Source organism: Protopterus annectens, chromosome 14.part0 (genome assembly GCF_019279795.1).
Source record: "Protopterus annectens isolate FY-2018-M chromosome 14.part0, PAN1.0, whole genome shotgun sequence".
NCBI lineage: Eukaryota > Metazoa > Chordata > Ceratodontiformes > Protopteridae > Protopterus > Protopterus annectens.
This window is the reverse complement of record NC_056748.1, coordinates 1151325658-1151343304: the sequence shown is the minus strand read 5'-3', so window position 1 is coordinate 1151343304 and position 17647 is coordinate 1151325658. Positions and strand designations below refer to the sequence as shown.

Below are 17647 nucleotides of genomic sequence, written 5' to 3'. Positions count from 1 at the left end.
GCAGTTCGCAAGTGCCGGTCGGCCGACACCTGAGATTTTCGATTTCAATTTCAGTCCGAAGTCTTCAATAAAGCTAAGTACCCCGTTGGGGAACATTTTCTTGCCTCAGTCCGATGTCAGAAAAAGTTAACAATTGCATTTCTTGTGGGAAGCAAATACCTCATAAGGACTTCCATTCCTATTGTATTCCTTGCCTAGGCCCAGACCACGACGTCACAGGTTGTCGGTTTTCGCTAGGTTTAATAAACGCACTATCAAATGCCGTTTTGACTTCGCACGGCATTACTTTGGTAGGAAATTCAATTATATCATGCCGTTGGAGCAGCCGACGACCGCAACTCATAAAAAACGCAAGGATAAGGACAGGCAGCCTAGGAATAAGCCAGACCCCGAGGCCTCAACTGGGCCTGTCGCTGGTTCTCCGGTTTTCAGTGAGGCGCTTACGCAGCCCCTGACGACCGCAGAGCTGGAACCCCAGACAGCTGCCAACTCCCAAGCGGAGTCTATTAGACCGACGCAGCCATCTACCGACACCGGATCAGATTTAGACACCGGCGCCGAGGAAACACCTTCGGTTGCAGAAGGTGTCTTCAGACAGACTACACTCACCATTGCATCTTATGCTAAGCTTAAAACTCCTTTAAAACCCAAGAAAACTGTTCATCAGTCTACAGGTCAAGGCCCCATGCCTAAGAAACAGATGCTTAAGATGGCTGAAGATTTAATTTCCCTTATCAGGGGGTTCCCATCCCCCTCCTGATAAAAGACCAACAAGAGGAGGATTATGCATCCTCTGACCAGGTTTCTCTCTCCTCAGATTCTTCTGAGGAACAGGATTACACTTTTCCACCTTATGAGGATTCTGATGCTGAAGACACTATTCCCTCAGCATCTCCCCCTGAAGACTACTCCTTTGGGGAAACATTACATACCATGAGGGAACATTTCCACTGGGAAGGCCAGGATTACTCAGATTCTAAGAAAACTCCGAGAGTTCCCTTTATTACCCCAACACAGACCTCTTGCTGTCCCTCCTGTTTTAGATATTGTGGATCATGTTTTCTTGGAGTCTAGTTTAAATCCAGACTCTCTACCTCCTGCTCCAGCCAAACCAGACAGATACTACATTGTACCTGACTCACACAAATTCCTCTATAAGAGCCCTATAGCTGACCCAGAAACCATATCCCAGGGTCCTAAGGGAGCAAAGGCTTCTATGGCTAAAAATCCTGTGCCCTCTGAAAGAGATTCCAGAGCCCTAGATAGATGGGGAAAGAAAATGTACACCTCTGCAACTCTGGCTATGAGAGCATTAAATTGCCAGTTTCACATGTTGAAATATCAACAATTCCTGATGTCTCAGTTAAAACAAAAAATGAGCACACACTCAGAACAGCCTGAATTCAAGGAAATGTAGGATCTGTTGCATGCAACTGAACAGGTGGGCAAGCATACTTTACAATGCGGATTTGATTCACTGGAAGCTTCCTGTAGAGCAGCTGTTACTGGCTCAGTCATTCGTAGACATGCTTTGTTAAAAGAGCAAACCCTCCCTGACCACGTTAAAGCAAAATTATTAGATGCACCTTTACAACAGGATGTATTTGGTGTCAAAGCAGAAGTGGTTTTAAAGAAAATGGAGGATAAGGCTAAATCTATGCAAACGGTCAAGGATGTCTTGCAGGTACAACCCCCTCGCTTCAGCAGAAATTGGCCAACAAAAAATTGGTCCTTTCCAGCTTCAGACAGATCACAGAGGGGCAAATACAGATACCCAAGGGGCAGAGGTCAGTCACAGGGCCCTTACAAACCTCGCCAATGGTAATCTACTACCTAGAAAGGAGGAGAAGACAGGCCCCAAGCTAGAAGAAGGCAGACACAATGACTCTATCCTCAAACTACCAAGCAAATCTCTCCTGGCAACAGGGACAAGGATTTTACTCAAGACTCTTCCTAGTTCCAAGAAAGGACAAAGCATGGAGACCCATTCTGGATCTTTCATTTCTGAACATCTATCTGCAAGTACCAAAATTCAAGATGCTAACACTACAGCAGCTTCTTCCCATGCTGGGCAAGAATGCTTGGCTAGTCACTTTGGACCTCAAGGAGGCATACCTGCATGTCCCTATCAGACAAAATTGCAGAAGATGCCTCCGCTTCATTACAGGTTCAATGCATTATCAATTCTCTGCACTGCCCTTTGGCTTATCTACTGTGCCCAGGGTCTTTACAAAGTGCCTGGCACCAGTAATTGCATTCTGTAGACAGAGGAATAAAAATATATCCTTACTTGGACGACTGTCTAATTCAAGCAGAGAACAGGGACATTCTTCTACATCGTCTGGCGTTTGTGAAAAGACTTCTAACAGAGAGCAAGGACATTCTTCTAAAGCACCTGGCGTTTGTAAAAAGGTTACTAATTTGCCTAGGGTACACAGTCAACGAAAATAAATCAAAACTAGTACCCTCTCAAGAGATAATATTCCTGGGTGCAAGCTTAAATACAACTGCCCAGATGGCTTATCTCACGCCAGACAAACAAAGGCAACTGACTACCTATTTCAAAATGTTGGCAACAAAGGCCCAGTTATCTGCAAGTAAAATTCTGCAGGCTTTGGGCTTCATGGCATCCTGCATCCAACTAATTTCATATGCAAGACTGCATATGAGGAAACTTCAATGATACCTAAAAAGTGTTTGGACTCAACATTGCCACAGCCTGGAAACAATGATTACTCTCATTCCCTGCCTGCAACAGGAGTTTCGATGGTGGGCAAAGGCTTGTCACCAGAACAAGGGACAGCCACTCACATTACCCCCAGCCAGGCAGACACTAATATTGGATGCTTAAGATTATGCCTGGGGGGCCCACATGGCAGGGAGATGCATTCAGGGCACATGGTCCTCGAACCAAATGCATCTACATATCAATCAAAAGGAGATGCTAGCTGTTCAAAATGGCCTGACAGCCTTCAAGGAACTACTTCATCCGGGACAACTACTGATAAAGACAGACAACACTACGGTCATGTGGTATATAAACAAGCAGGAGGGCACACATTCTTACCCCCTTTGCAGACTAACCATGACTTTGTGGGACACAGCATTGAATTAACAAGTACATCTGCAGGCACAGTTCCTGCCAGGAAAGATAAATACTCTGGCAGACGAACTAAGCAGAAACCTCATGGATCCCCACGAGTGGAAATTGGATCCACAAGTCTTCAGCATGATAACAAGGAAATGGGGATGCCCGGACATAGATCTATTTGCCTCCCCTCACAACTGCCACCTAAAGAGATTCTGCACAAGGACTTATCACAGACAAGCATGGAAAGTGGATGCCCTGTCTTTCAGCTGGAAAAACTTAACCGTATATGCCTTTCCTCCTCTGCCTCTCCTCCCCAAGGTACTCCTAAAGGTCAGACAGGAGAAGCCAAAAATGATACTGATGGCCCCAGACTGGCCATGCCAGTACTGGTATCCAATCTTAAGGAACTTTTCTCGATGCCCAGCCTGGACCTTACCTCAAGTACCTCATCTACTGTCCCAGCAGAACAATCCGATCCTGCACAGCCAACTCAAGACCTTAAACCTGGCAGCATGGCGGATAATGTAGTCATACAAAACACACCTCTCACTAAAGCGATGATGGATGTCATTTTGGAGGCCAGGAGGCCTAGTACTAGAAAATCCTATGCTGGAAAATGGAAGAGATTCTGTGCTTGGAACCCGGCACAAGGAATTGACACAGCTGTACCAAACATTCCTCAGATTTTGCAATACTTGACTGAGAAGCTGGACAAAGGCCTATCTTTTTCATCTATAAAAATTCATGCCTCTGCCATTTCGGCTCATTACAATACAGAGCCACCAATCTTTTCTCATCCTTTGTTAAGGCAGTACCTCAGAGGGGCCAAAAATCTAAGGCCTCCAAGGAGATCACCAATACCTGCATGGGACCTCAATTATGTTTTGGAAAAACTCACTCTGCCTCCTTTCGAGCCAGCTGCTGCAGCTGATATAAAGTTTTTATCTTGGAAAACAGCTCTGCTCCTAGCAATAACTTCTGGCAGACGAGTCTCAGAGCTACAGGCACTCAGACAGGGTTTCTCCGAGGACAAACCCAACATTTATGCCTAAGGTAGTGTCCAGTGTGTCCCTTTACCAAACTATTCATCTGCCTACCTTTTATCTAAACCCACAGAATAAGGGGGAGAGAATTCTGCATTCTTTGGACATACACAGACAGCTACACTTCTACTTGAGCAGAACCAAAGCCTTCAGAAAGACAGAGCAACTACTAGTGGCATATGTTGCAGGATCACAAGGGAAGGCTATCTCAAAGTGGATAGGCCACTGCATTCGTTTCTGCTATTATCAACATGGCAAGCCAGTACCTAAGGGCATTAGGCCACATTCAACCAGAGCAGCAGCCTTTCTCAGGGGAGTACCAACCAAAGACATTTTAGAGGCTGCTACTTGGAGTTCAGTGCACACTTTCACAAAGCACCATCACTTACCACTCTACTCTAAATCCAGGGCAGCCTTTGCCACTGCAGTTCTGCAGGGCCTAATAGCCGCCCCTAATGCTATTTAGCTCCAGCCTCCCAACCTTAGCTTTGGGATTCAACCCAATTGTAATGACTGCAACAGTGAAACACGAAGAACATAGTACAGTTGTGTAAACTTACCATAAATGTAGATATTAGAGTGAATTCACTGTTGCAGTCCAGGTTATCCACCTGCCATCCCCCATTTCTTTGCTGGAACGTATCTGTACTTCTCTATTCTATACATCCTATGTGGTGTATTTGCTTGTAGATGAAGGCAAAATATATACTTTGGTGCGTGCATGTTTTATTGACGTATTTTTAGCCTACCCTTTTGGGGCACCTGACATCTGGGGCAAGAATAACTGAAGAAAATGGCGTCTGCTGCATCTTTTATACCCCTGGTGCACTGACATCAGGGAAGAGGCGACAGCAACCGACGCCGGACCTAGACTTTGGAATTCAGGCCGACTGAGGGTAGCCTGCCAGCAGGATAACCCAATTGTAATGACTGCAACAGTGAATACACTCGAACATCTACATTTATGGTAAGTGTACACAACTGTACTTTTTCAGGAAGACCAGAGCAGTTACTAGTGGCATATACTGCAGGATAACAAGGAAAGGCTGTCTCAAAGCATACGATTTCAAAGTGGATAGGCCACTGCATTCGTTTCTGCTATTTACACCATGGCAAGCCAGTGCCTAAGGGCATTAGGCCACATTCAGCCAAAACCGCAGCCACTTCAGCAGCCTTTCTCAGGGGAATACCTACCAAGGACATTTTAGAGGCTGCTACCTGGAGTTCAGTGCACACCTTCACAAAGCACCATCACTTACCACTCTACTCTAAATCCAGGGCAGGCTTTGCCACTGCAGTTCTGCAGGGCCTCATAGCCACTCCTAATGCTGTTTAGCTCCAGCCTCCCAACCTTAGCTTTGGGGACTCTACCCAAATGTAATGACTGCAACAGTGAAACACGAAGAACATAGTACAGTTGTGTACACTTACCATAAATGTAGATGTTAGAGTGTATTCACTGTTGCAGTCCAGGTTACCCACCCTCCATCCCCCTTTTTTCTGCTGGAACTTTTCTTTCCTTCTCTGATTTATGCAACCTATGTGGTGTATTTGCTTGTAGATGAAGGTTACGTTTATATTGGTGTATGTATTCATATATATATTGGCTACCCTTTTAGGGGGCACCTGACATCTGGGGCAAGAAAAACTGAAGAAAATGGCGTCGGCTGCTGCTTTTATACTCCTGACGACCTGGTGTCAAGGAAGGGGCGACAGCAGCCGATGCAGGACCCACGACTTTGGAATTCAGGCCGACTGAGGGCAACCTGCCAGCAGGATTACCCAAATGTAATGACTGCAACAGTGAATACACTCGAACATCTATATTTATGATAAGTGTACACAACTGTACTTTTCCCCTCCTACCCAAAGTCATTCAGAAAGCAAAATCGTTGGGAAGCAGGCTAATTCTAATAGCTCCATATTGGCGTCATCAGATATGGTTCCCCTTCTGGCCTCATCTGCAGGAGAAGCTGTGGGTTCTGGACCCAATTCCAGACCTTCTAACACATATATGTCAGGAACACTTCATCCTTCTTTCCACACCCTCAACTTGACAACATGGCTGCCCCACTTCCCAGCTTAGTCAGGCTTCAAAACTTCACTCCAGCAGTCAAACACATATTGATATCCTCTCATAAAGATTCTACTAGAAAACTATATACTAGCAAATGGAAGAGGTTCTCCCACTGGGCACAAACTAGAAACGTTGACCCATTTTCTGCTCCAATTCAATCGATTTTAGAATTTCTTGCAGAGCTCTTCCAGCAAGGCTCTGCTGCAGTGACTGTTCAGCTGGCTGCAATCTCGAATTTCCACATTGGTGAGTATACTCCTTCCTAACCTAATGTCACAGAGGTTGTGTAAAGCATTTTTAAAAGGCACTTCCTTATTGAGACCTCCTTTTAAATAACCACTCTCTCCTTGGGATTTAAATTTTGTCCTGTCTAACTAACATTGCCACCATTCTAGCCCTCTTCATCTTGTGACCTCAAATTTCTTTCCTGGAAAGACCATCCTTCTAGTAGCTGTAACATCTGCTAGAAGAGTCAGAGTTACAAGTACTGTCAATCAGACCACCATATCTGATTTTCCATAAAGATAGGGTATCGCTACGAACTAACTCGTCCTTTATACCTAAGGTTTGCTCTCAATCTAATATAAATCAATTTGTTGAGCTTCTGGTGTTTTTTCCCAATCATAGCAACAATAATAGCAACAACAATCATAGCAACAGAGTATAAACTCCACCAATTGGATGTGCATAGACATCTCCGATTCTATTTGCATAGAACTAAAGATTTCAGGAACTCTGACAAATTATTCATCTCTTTCTCTGAGGCAAAAAAGGGTATGCCAGTGCCTAAAGTCACCCTTTCAAATTGGCTTTAAAGTTGCATCACCTTTATATACACCTCCAATAATAGAAATTTACCATTCAGAATTGGAGGTCACTCAACCAGAGCATTAGCAACATCCTCTGCTTTCCAAGCCAGAATGTCTATAGACAGTATTTGTGCTGGTACGTGGGCTAATCCTCACACATTAATCACTCCTTACAAAGTTGATTTGGCCTCCAGGGACAGGGCCTCCTTTGGTTTTACTGTGCTCAAAGGTGTACTCCTGTGAGCCACCCAGGAAAAAGAGGCTAGGGACGCAGTCTCATCCAAGTAAGAAGGAAGGCGAGATAGGACAACATAACATAAAGAAGTTATGTACTCCCCATAATGTTCCATGTTTGTTGTCCATCTCACCATTCATTCTTACGACCCTCCCCCACCTTCCCCCATTCAAGGATTCCTAGAGGACCTGGTGGAGACTTTTCCTCTTGTACATGACCTCCTTTGACTTCCTTTGACTTCCTTGACCTGGTGTCATACCATTATATTAGTCCTTTATTACTGTTAGCAGCAAACAAGATCTGGGGAATTGCACCACTGCATCATGGGATGCCTACCTTGCCACAAACCAAGTTTGAGACTTCCAGTGGGTGTATTCGGCCGAGTCGGAGCCAAAGATTGGCTCTGAACCCATCCGGGTAAGAAATGAATGGCGAGATGGACAACAAACATGGAATGTTCTGGTGAGTACATAACTTCTTTTTTTCTTGTCATTTTGACTTTATCTGTCAACACAAATTGGATAGCAGTTCCAGCAGAAGAAAGAAAAGTAGACATATCTGAAGCAGTAATTAAGTTGTTTAAAGGAGGGAAAAAGTGTTTCCAGCAAAGTCTGTGGATTAGCTAGTGGATAATGATATAGTTACCGGGTAAAAGGAAACTGTAACCTTGATGCACCTAAGTCTTTGAAACAATTTGTGCATACAGAGAAGGTAGTCTCTTACACCACCAGAAACTCTGAAGTAAGAGTGAGATGTGATTTTCTCTGCTGTACCCAGACCCTTTAACAAAGCTCATAGGTGTCAAGTAAAAGGTCTGACTTCACCGCCAACAAAGTCCTCGAAAAAGCTAGGGGCTAACAAGAGGGTAGGCTGCTGCAATTTTTTTTCTCTAACCATGTCATCCACATTTTTGTTTAAGTAACCCTGCATCTTTTCAAGACTAACTTGCCTAACCGCATTTATTATTTAAAATGTGTGGCCATTTTGTTAATGTAAAATTTTCCATTCATTTCCAAGAATCCACCTATCTTAAAACCCTTATCCAAAAACATTTCACCCCTTAATAACCATTGGCGCGTAACTGCCTTGTGTTGTATAATGCTGACTCTGATTTGAGTAATAGTTCAGAAGGGTGGAGCACAGAAGGTCACTCAGCACCAGTGGTGATCATGAGGTGTATCTAACTGAAGGAGGTGATATTTAACTCGGGGAAGGTTCACCATAGTACAGCTAGTATTGTCCACATGCACACCATTTTTTTTACAGATGTAATCCTGATTCTTGGATAATAGAAGACAAATTAACTGTCATTCTTTGTTATACAGGTCAGGCAATGGGTGGGACAATGAGTGCCATTGCTTCTGTGGTGGACCTGGCAGCTGCAAGTGACATCAAAACAAGTGCTCTGATTTACTTCCTCACTGCTGACTTGTTTGTTGTTATCTGCATTATCATCTACCTACTTCTTCCCAAGTTGGAGTACTCCAGGTAAGGCACGACTTGATACTGCTAACTGTTAATATGGCCGGCTTTGCTTTATCAGTAAAATTGTCTTTGCATGGTTCATAAAGATTTTATATAGTCAAAGTGAAATATTCTGTTAATTGCGGTGTATTTAAATTTTGTACAAACCACATACCTCTGAGGTGTTGTCACCAAAACAGAGCTCTAGACATGTGGTAATAATCCATCTGTGAAGGTACTACACATATATCTGTATGTTTTCATGTTTCCTTAAAAACAGAATTAATGCACCAGTCTGGGCTTGTTTCACAGATGGGAAAAAGGATTATGACTGACTGGCCACTCATTACAGATTTATTTCATTTTCAAGAGCGCTGTCAAGAAATTCGCCTTAAGAGCAGAGCAGAGTGAAGCTCGAGATGAATCTTGACATGAGACTGGAGAGATCTCTTAATATTTCTTTGTACTGTCATGTACTACCAGCTACAGGAAAAAAGTGTAGGAATGTGAAATGTTTTACAGCTTTGAAAAGCCATAAAACATTTAGGTCAACCAGTTAGACAGCAGGAAGAAGCTGTTTGTTCTGATGAATGACTTTAAAAGGTGTTACATACTTTCCTTTGACACGTGTATGTACATATGTATGTGTGTGACAGCAAGGTGTTTAACAGCATTAAAACTGTTTTTTAGCTTCTTGCTGCTGCTCTGTGGTGGCTGGCAGTGGCAGACTTTATGGTGTAGAGTGAGACTAGAACTTCACATGGCTGAGAGGTGCTTAATAAAATGTTAAGCAACTTTCTTTCATTAGAAAATGCTTAGTAAAGTTAATATTTGGGGGGGGGACATAATTGCGATGCTTCATGCAGTACTTTCAAATGATGCAATAGATGCAGTTTCATAGCTTCAGAAAAATGGAAGTAACCTGGAATATTTTTCATCAGTCTGTCATATGTCATTTGCGTCTCCATACAAACAGCCAGTGGTGGTCACATGTGTATGTATGTTTGTATATCTGAAATCTGAGTAGTTTCTATTTTTTTATTTTTTTTTTACTGCTTGCAGTGATCATATCAGATGTTCTTCGTGTTTCACTTGTTGTAGTCATCACATTTGGGTTGTCCCTGCCAGGGTAGCCCTCGGCCGGCCCAAATACCAGAGGCTTAGTATTTCTGCATGGGTTGCTGTCGCTTCAGGCCTAACGTCAGGTCGTCAGTAGTATAAAGTAAGACAGCCGACGCCATTACATCAGTATTTCTTGCCGTGGAACCTGAAGCACAAGCAATGCTGCTACCTGAGTTTCGTCTATCGATTTGAAGCTGAAGTCTTCTAAAGCTATGTACCCTGTTGGAGATCCTTTTTTCTTGCACTAACCGATGTCAGACAAAGTTAACAATTGTCTCGCCTGTGGAAAGCAAATACCACACCGAGACTTTCATTCTTATTGCGTAACTTTCTTAGGTCCAGACCACGACGTCCCCCGCTGTTGCTTCTGTGCTTTGTTCAATACCAGAACTATCCATCGTCGGGCCCTTATTGTAGCTAGATATTTTCGCTTATAGTCATCGAACTCTGATATGGCCTCAGTAAGCCATCCGACAGCAGATCTTTTTAAAAAACGTAAAGATAAACACAGAGATCGCACAGGTCCAAACCTACCAACGACACTTCCGTTAAGCTAGTCGACAGTTCTCCGGTCCTTAGTGAGGTGCTTTCGCAGCCCCTGATGCCCGCTTCTGTGGAGTAGCAGGCCGCTACAGAGACCCTTTCAGAGTTCGGTATGCCACAAAACTCTTCTTTGACTAAGGATACTGCAGTCGTCTCTACCTTGGATGGGTCCGTAGCTGTTGAGCAGGCACCAGCTTCCGAGGAAGTCCTTTGCACTACTGGTTCTCGACACAAACAGACATCTTCTTTCGCGACTGCTGTTCTTTCTAAAACGACCGAGTTTCTTAGGCCCAGGGTACGAACCACACCCAAGAAACCGATGACCCAACCTCAGGCACCTGCTTCCTTGCCTCAATCTCAAATGCTTAAAATGGCGGAAGACCTTATGCTGATCAGGGGAAGCCACGCTACCCCCTCCAAAAGGAAAAGCGATCTCTCCCCTGTAGTTTTGTCTGAACAAGAGTCAGACGACTCTGATGTATCTGAATATGAAGACATGTAACCCCTCTCTACTTATGAGGATTCTGATGGAGAGCATTCCATCCCTTCTGCCTCTCTCCCAGAGAATTTTTCCTTTAGGGAAACCCTTCATACCTTAAGGGAGCATTTCCAATGGGAGATTCAGGACTACCCTCAGTCTAAAAAGAGACTCAGGGAATTCTTAGATCATCCACAGTACAGACCCTTGGCCATCCCCTCCAGTCCTGGATGTTGTGGAGGATGTTTTCCTGGAATCCAGCTTGACTCCTGACACCCTTCCTCCTGCACCCAGAAAACCAGACCGGTACTATAGAGTCCCTGATTCACACAAGTTAGTTTTAAAAATCCTACTGCTGACCCTGAGGTAATTTCTCAAGGGCCTAAAGGGATTAAAGCAACCTCTGCTAAGAGTCCCACCCCCTCAGATAGGGATTCTCGAGCACTAGACAGATGGGGCAAAAAAGTATACACCTCAGCTACTCTTGCTATCAGGTCACTAAATTTTCAGTTCCATATGCTAAAATTTCAGCAACATACCCTAGAACTCCACAAACAAAAAACGTCTTCCTTTCCTGCTTGTGCAGAATCTTAAGAGTTACAAGAGGTAATGCATTCTGCAAGTCAAGTAACTAAACACACCCTGCACTGTGGATGTTCTTCGTGTTTCACTGTTGCAGTCATTTACATTAGGGTAATCTGCTGGCAGGTTGCCCTCAGTCGGCCTGAATTCCAAAGTCTTGGGTCCTGCGTCGGTTGCTGTCTTCTCTTCCATGACGTCAGGTCATCAGGGGTATAAAACATGCAGCCGACGCCGTTTTCTTTAGTCTTTCTTGCCGCGCAGTGCCTGAAGCAGAAGCATTTTGCAAGTGCCGGTCGGCCGACTACTGAAATATTCGCGTTTGAGTTTCAGAACCGAAGTCTTCAATAAAGCTAAGTACCCTGTTGGGGAAAATTTTTTCTTGCTTTTTACCGGTCAGAAAAAGTTAACAATTGTATTACTTGTGGAAAGCAAATACCTCATAAGGATTTCCATTTATACTGTATTCCTTATCTAGGCCCTGATCACAACGTGCCTGGCTGTCGGTTTTGTGCTATATTTAACCAACGCACTATTAGGCATCTGTATATTTTTGCATCTAAGTATTTTGGAAACATATTTAACTACCCAGAGATGTCATATAACAATCAGACTACCGGAGTACATAAAAAAAAACGCAAAGAAAAGGACAGAGAAAGGCAGTTGAGATCCAAAACCGATGACGAAGCTTCTCCTAAGCCAGTCGCCGGTTTGCCTGTACTCAGTGAGGCGCTTTTGCAGCCCCCTGATACCTGCTACCTTCGAGTCGCAGGCCTCTACAGACACCCATGTGGAGTCCGGCATGCCACAAGATACTCAAGGTATTGGACCGACGGATGTATCTCCCTCGGATGGGTCCTGAGCTGCTGAGCAGGCACCGGGTACTGAGGGTTTATTCAGACCTCAACATTTTTATGTCAAACCGAAAGTTGCAAAACCAAAGGCAAAGACACCATCTAAAACTAGAAAAACGATGCCTGAGCCCACGTGCACAGGCCTCTATGCCTAAAAAACAGATGATCAAAATGGCTGAAGACTTTATTACCTTGATCAAGGGTACCCATCCCCCTCCAGGTAAGAGGCCTAGGCAAGACACTGACTATGAATCTTCAGATCAGGTTTCTATTTCTTCTGATTCCTCCTCTGATCAGGAATTATCTATACCTCCCTATGAGGATTCTGATGCTGAGGAGTCTATTCCATCTGCATTTCCTCCTCAGGATTATTCATTTGGAGAAACCTTGCATACTTTGAGGGAGCATTTTCACTGGGAGAGTCAAGACTTCTCAGAATCAAAAAAGAGGCTCAGGGATTTCCTCCTTCTCCCTCAGCACAAACCTTTAGCCATTCCCCCTGTGTTAGACATTGTGGATGATGTTTTTTCGGAGTCAAGCCTGACCCTTGGCTCTTTGCCTCCGGCTCCCAGTAAGCCTGACAGGTATTACAGGGTCCCTGACTCTCATAAATTTTTATTTAGAAACCCTGCTGCTGATCCTGAAACGATTTCACAGGGTCCAAAGGGAGTTAAGGCCTCAACAGCAAAAAACCCTACCCCCTTCGACAGAGATTCAAGGGCGCTGGACAGATGGGGAAAAAATGTTTATACATCTGCAACCTTGGCAATCAGGGCCTTAAACTGTCAATTTCATATGCTTAAGTACCAACAACAACATGTTATGGGATTGCTGAAACAGAAAATGATGTTGATTTCAGAATGTGCAGAAAATAAGGAATTGCAGGAATTATTGCATGCAGCTGAACACGTTGGAAAAGCTTACTTTGCAATATGGTTTTGATTCTTTAGAGGCCTCCTGCAGGGCCGCAGTTACTGGAGCTGTGATTAGGAGGCATGCCTTGTTAAAGGAACAAAATTTGCCTGATCATGTTAAAGCTAAATTGCTAGATGCACCTTTACAGCATGATTCTCTGTTTGGTATTAAGGCAGAAGAGGTTTTAAAGAAAATGGAAGACCAAGCTAAGTCTATGCAAACTGTTAAAGATTTCTTACAAGTGCAGCCACCTAGATTTAGTAGACACTGGCCTGCAAAAAATTTGTCTTTTCTTGTGTTAGAGCTCAAAGGGGCAAATCCAGATGCCATAAGGGTTCCAGGTACCAGGCTCAAGACTCCATACAGGTCAAAGCAATGGGGCGCATCCACCTCCAAATCTGGAGGAGATAAAGCGCAAACCTACAGAAAGCAATCCCAATGACTTCCCTCTGCCTACACCAAGCACTTATCTTTTGGCAGCACCCATAGGGGGAAAATTAGCACTTTTTGCTCAATATTGGCAGTTAATAACCCAGGACAGGTGGGTACCGAACATCGTATCACAGGGATACAAATTCCACTTCCACACTCTGCCAATGACAAATGGTTGGCCAGACCTTCCAAAAAAGCAATGGACAGAGGCACAGAAACATGTTACGTCCCTCATGGATATGGGGGCCATTCAGACAGTACCAGAACAGGAAAAAGGACAAGGTTTTTACTCGACTGTTCTTGGTACCCAGAAAGGACAAGGCCTGGCAGCCAATACTGGATTTATCAATTTTGAACACATACCTGGACATTCCAAAATTCAAAATGCTCACTTTGCAACAGCTTCTGCCCATGCTGGGCAAGAATGCTTGGCTGGTGACTTTTTAGACTTAAAAGCGGCATACCTGCATGTCCCAATAAGACAGTCGTGCAGAACATACCTCAGATTCAAGGCTGGCTTAATGCATTACCAGTTCTCTGCACTGCCCTTTGGCTTATCTACTGCTCCCAGGGTCTTTACAAAGTGCCTGGCACCAGTAATTGCATTTTGCAGACAAAAGTATTCAAATATATCCTTACTTTGATGACTGTCTCATTCAAGCAGAGAACAAGGACACTCTTCTACGACACCTGGCATTTGTGAAAAGGCTTCTAGCATGCCTAGGGTACACAATAAACGAAAAGAAATCACAACTGGTACCCTCACAAAAGATAACATTCCTGGGTGCAAGCTTGCATACAACTGCCCAGATGGCTTACCTCATGCCAGACAAACAAAGGCAACTGACTACTTACTTCAAACTGATGGCAACAAAAACCCAGTCTTCTCCAAGACAAATTCTGCAGGCTCTGGGCTTCATGGCATCCTGCATCCTACTAATTCCATATGCAAGACTGCATATGAGGAAACTTCAATAGTACCTAAAAAGTTTATGGAGTCAACATTCACACAGTCTGAAAACAATGATTCCTCTCATCCTCTGCCTGCAACAGGAGTTTCTATGGTGGGCAAAAGGCCTGTCACCAAAACATGGGACGGCCCTTCACTCTACCCCCTGCCAGCCAAACCTTAACGGACGCATCCGATTATGCCTGGGGGGCCCACATGGCAGGAAGATGCATTCAGGGCATATGGGCACCAAATCAAATGCAGTTACATATCAACCAGAAAGAGATGCTAGCTGTTCAAAATGCCCTAACAGCCTTCAAGTACTTAATCTAGGACAACTATTGATAAAGATGGACAACACCACAGTCATGTGGTATATAAACAAGCAAGGGGGCACGCACTCATACCCCCTTTGCAGATTAGCCATGGCACTGTGGGACACAGCTTTGACCTACCAAATAAATCTTCAAGCTCAATTCCTGCCAGGAAAACAGAACACTCTGGCAGACGATTTAAGCAGAAACCTTATGGATCCTCATGAGTGGAAACTAAATCCACAAGTATTCAGCATGATAACAGAGAAATGGGGGAGCCCAGACATAGACCTATTTGCCTCTCCTCAAAATCAATTGAAAAGATTCTGCACAAGGACTCATCACAGACTAGCATGGAAAGTGGACGCCCTATCCTTCAGTTGGAAAAACCTGTCAGTTTACGCATTTCCTCCCCTGCCTCTTCTACCCAAGGTCCTCCTAAAAGTCCGACAAGAGAAGCCAAAGATATTAATTGCCCCGGACTGGCCCTGCCAATACTGGTACCCAATCCGAAGGAACTTGTCTCGATACCCAGCTTGGACCTTGCCTCAAAGACCACAATTACTGTCCCAGCAAAACAATCTGATCCTGCACAATCAGCTATGGACTCTGAACCTGGCAGAATGGCTAATCATGTAATCATACGAACGACACCTCTCAGTAAAGCTGTGATGGATGTCATTTTTGAAGCCGAAGGCCTAGTACTAGAAAATCTTATGCTGACAAATGGAAGAGATTCTGTACGTGGAATCTAGCACAAGGAACTGTTACAGCAGAACCACATATTCCTCAGATATTACAATACTTAACTGAGATGCTTGACAAAGGCCTACCTTTCTCATCAATCAAAATCCATGCCTATGCCATTTCGGCTCATTATAATACAGAGCCACCGATCTTTTCTCATCCTTTACTTAAAGCAGTATCTTAGAGGAGCCAAAAACCTAAGGCCTCCTAGAAGATCACCATTACCTGCATGGGACCTCAATTATGTGTTGGAAAAGCTCACCCTGCCTCCATTTGAACCAGCCGCTACCGCTGATATAAAATTCTTGTCATGGAAGACAGCTCTGCTACTAGCAATTACTTCAGCAAGAAGAGTTTCACAACTACAGGCCGTCATGGCTGTAGAACCTTTTAGCATATTTTACCCAGACAGGGTGTCTCTGAGGACAAATCCTACTTATATGCCTAAGGTGGTTTCCAGTGTGGCTCTTAACCAAACGATTCATCTGCCAACTTTTCACCCAAATCCGCAGAACAAAGGGGCGAGAATTCTGCATTCCTTGGACGTACACAGACAGCTAAGATTCTACTTGAGCAGGACAAAAGCTCTTAGAAAAACTGAGCAATTACTAGTGTCATATGCTGCAGGATCAGGAGGAAAGGCTATCTCAAAGCAGACAATTTCAAAATGGATAAGCCACTGCATCCATTTCTGCTACTTACACCATGGTAACCCTGTGCCCAAGGGCATTGGGTCTCATTCCACCAGAGCTGCAGCTACTTCGGCAGCCTTTCTCAGAGGAGTACCAACCAAAGACATTCTAGAGGCTGCTACTTGGAGTTCTGTTCTCACCTTTACAAAGCATTACCATTTACCTCTCTACTCCTAAGTCCATGGCAGACTTTGCCACTGCAGTGCTGCAGGGCCTTATAGCCGCTCCTAATGCTGTTTAGCTCCTGCCTCCCAACCATAGCTTTGGGATTCTACCCAAATGTAATGACTGCAACAGTGAAACACGAAGAACATAGTACAGTTGTGTACACTTAAATGTAGATGTTCAAGTGTATTCACTGTTGTAGTCCAGGTTACCCTCCCGCCATCCCCCTGTCATTCTACAGTTTATCTTTCCTTCTCTATCTTCTACAACCTATGTGGTGTATTTGCTTGTAGATGGAGGTAAAGTTTATATTGATGCATGTACATATATCTATATATCTATATAAAATATTGCTACCTTTTTGGGGGCACCTGACATCGGGGGCAAGAAAAACTAAAGAGAATGGCGTCAGCTGCATGTTTTATACCGTTAACGACCTGACGTCATGGAAGAGAAGACAGCAACTGACGCAGGATCCAAGACTTTGGAATTCAGGCCGACTGAGGCCAACCTGCCAGCAGATTACCAAATGTAATGACTGCAGCAGTGAATACACTCTAACATCTACATTTATGGTAAGTGTACACAACTGTACTTTTTGATGCCTTAGAAGCTTCTTGCAGGACAGCAGTCACCGTATCTGTCATGAGCATGCACGCATGGCTTAAGGAACAGCCCTTGCCAGACCATGTCAAATCTAAATTGTAGGATGCCCCCTTGCACAAAGACATCTTATTTGGCAATAAGGCAGAAGAGGTCTTAAAAAAGATGGAAGAAAAAGCAAATTCTATGTAGACAGTTAAGGATTTCTTACAGGTCCAGCCACCCAAGTTCAGTAGGCATTGTCCCACCAAGCAGTGGTCCTTTCCTGCTCCCACTAAACCAGTCCATCCCAGACCCCCCAGACAGCATCCACAGAGAATGCAGAGGTCTAAGCAGTGGACTACCTCCACTTCAAAACCAGTGAGTTCTGTCACCCCCTTATGGTAAGAACTTACGACTCACCTCCCCCACCCCCTCCCTCTGCCCACTTTCACTTACCCCTAGGAAGAAAAGTCTCCTTTCACGCAAGCACCTGGGCCCACCATTACCAACGACCACTGGGTTCTCAACATAGTGTCCCAGGGATAAAGATTTT

The 17647-nt window shown here is 44.3% G+C and overlaps 1 protein-coding gene across 1 annotated transcript in view; it reads left to right on the top strand.

Annotated features, from left to right (window-relative positions):
• The window catches only part of SLC29A3 (solute carrier family 29 member 3), a 242726-nt gene that overhangs the window by 93933 nt on the left and 131146 nt on the right, over positions 1-17647 (top strand). Inside the window, exon 3 of the mRNA XM_044055666.1 lies at positions 8522-8743. Coding sequence (XP_043911601.1) covers positions 8522-8743 — 222 coding nt within the window. The remainder of the gene's footprint in view (positions 1-8521; positions 8744-17647) is intronic.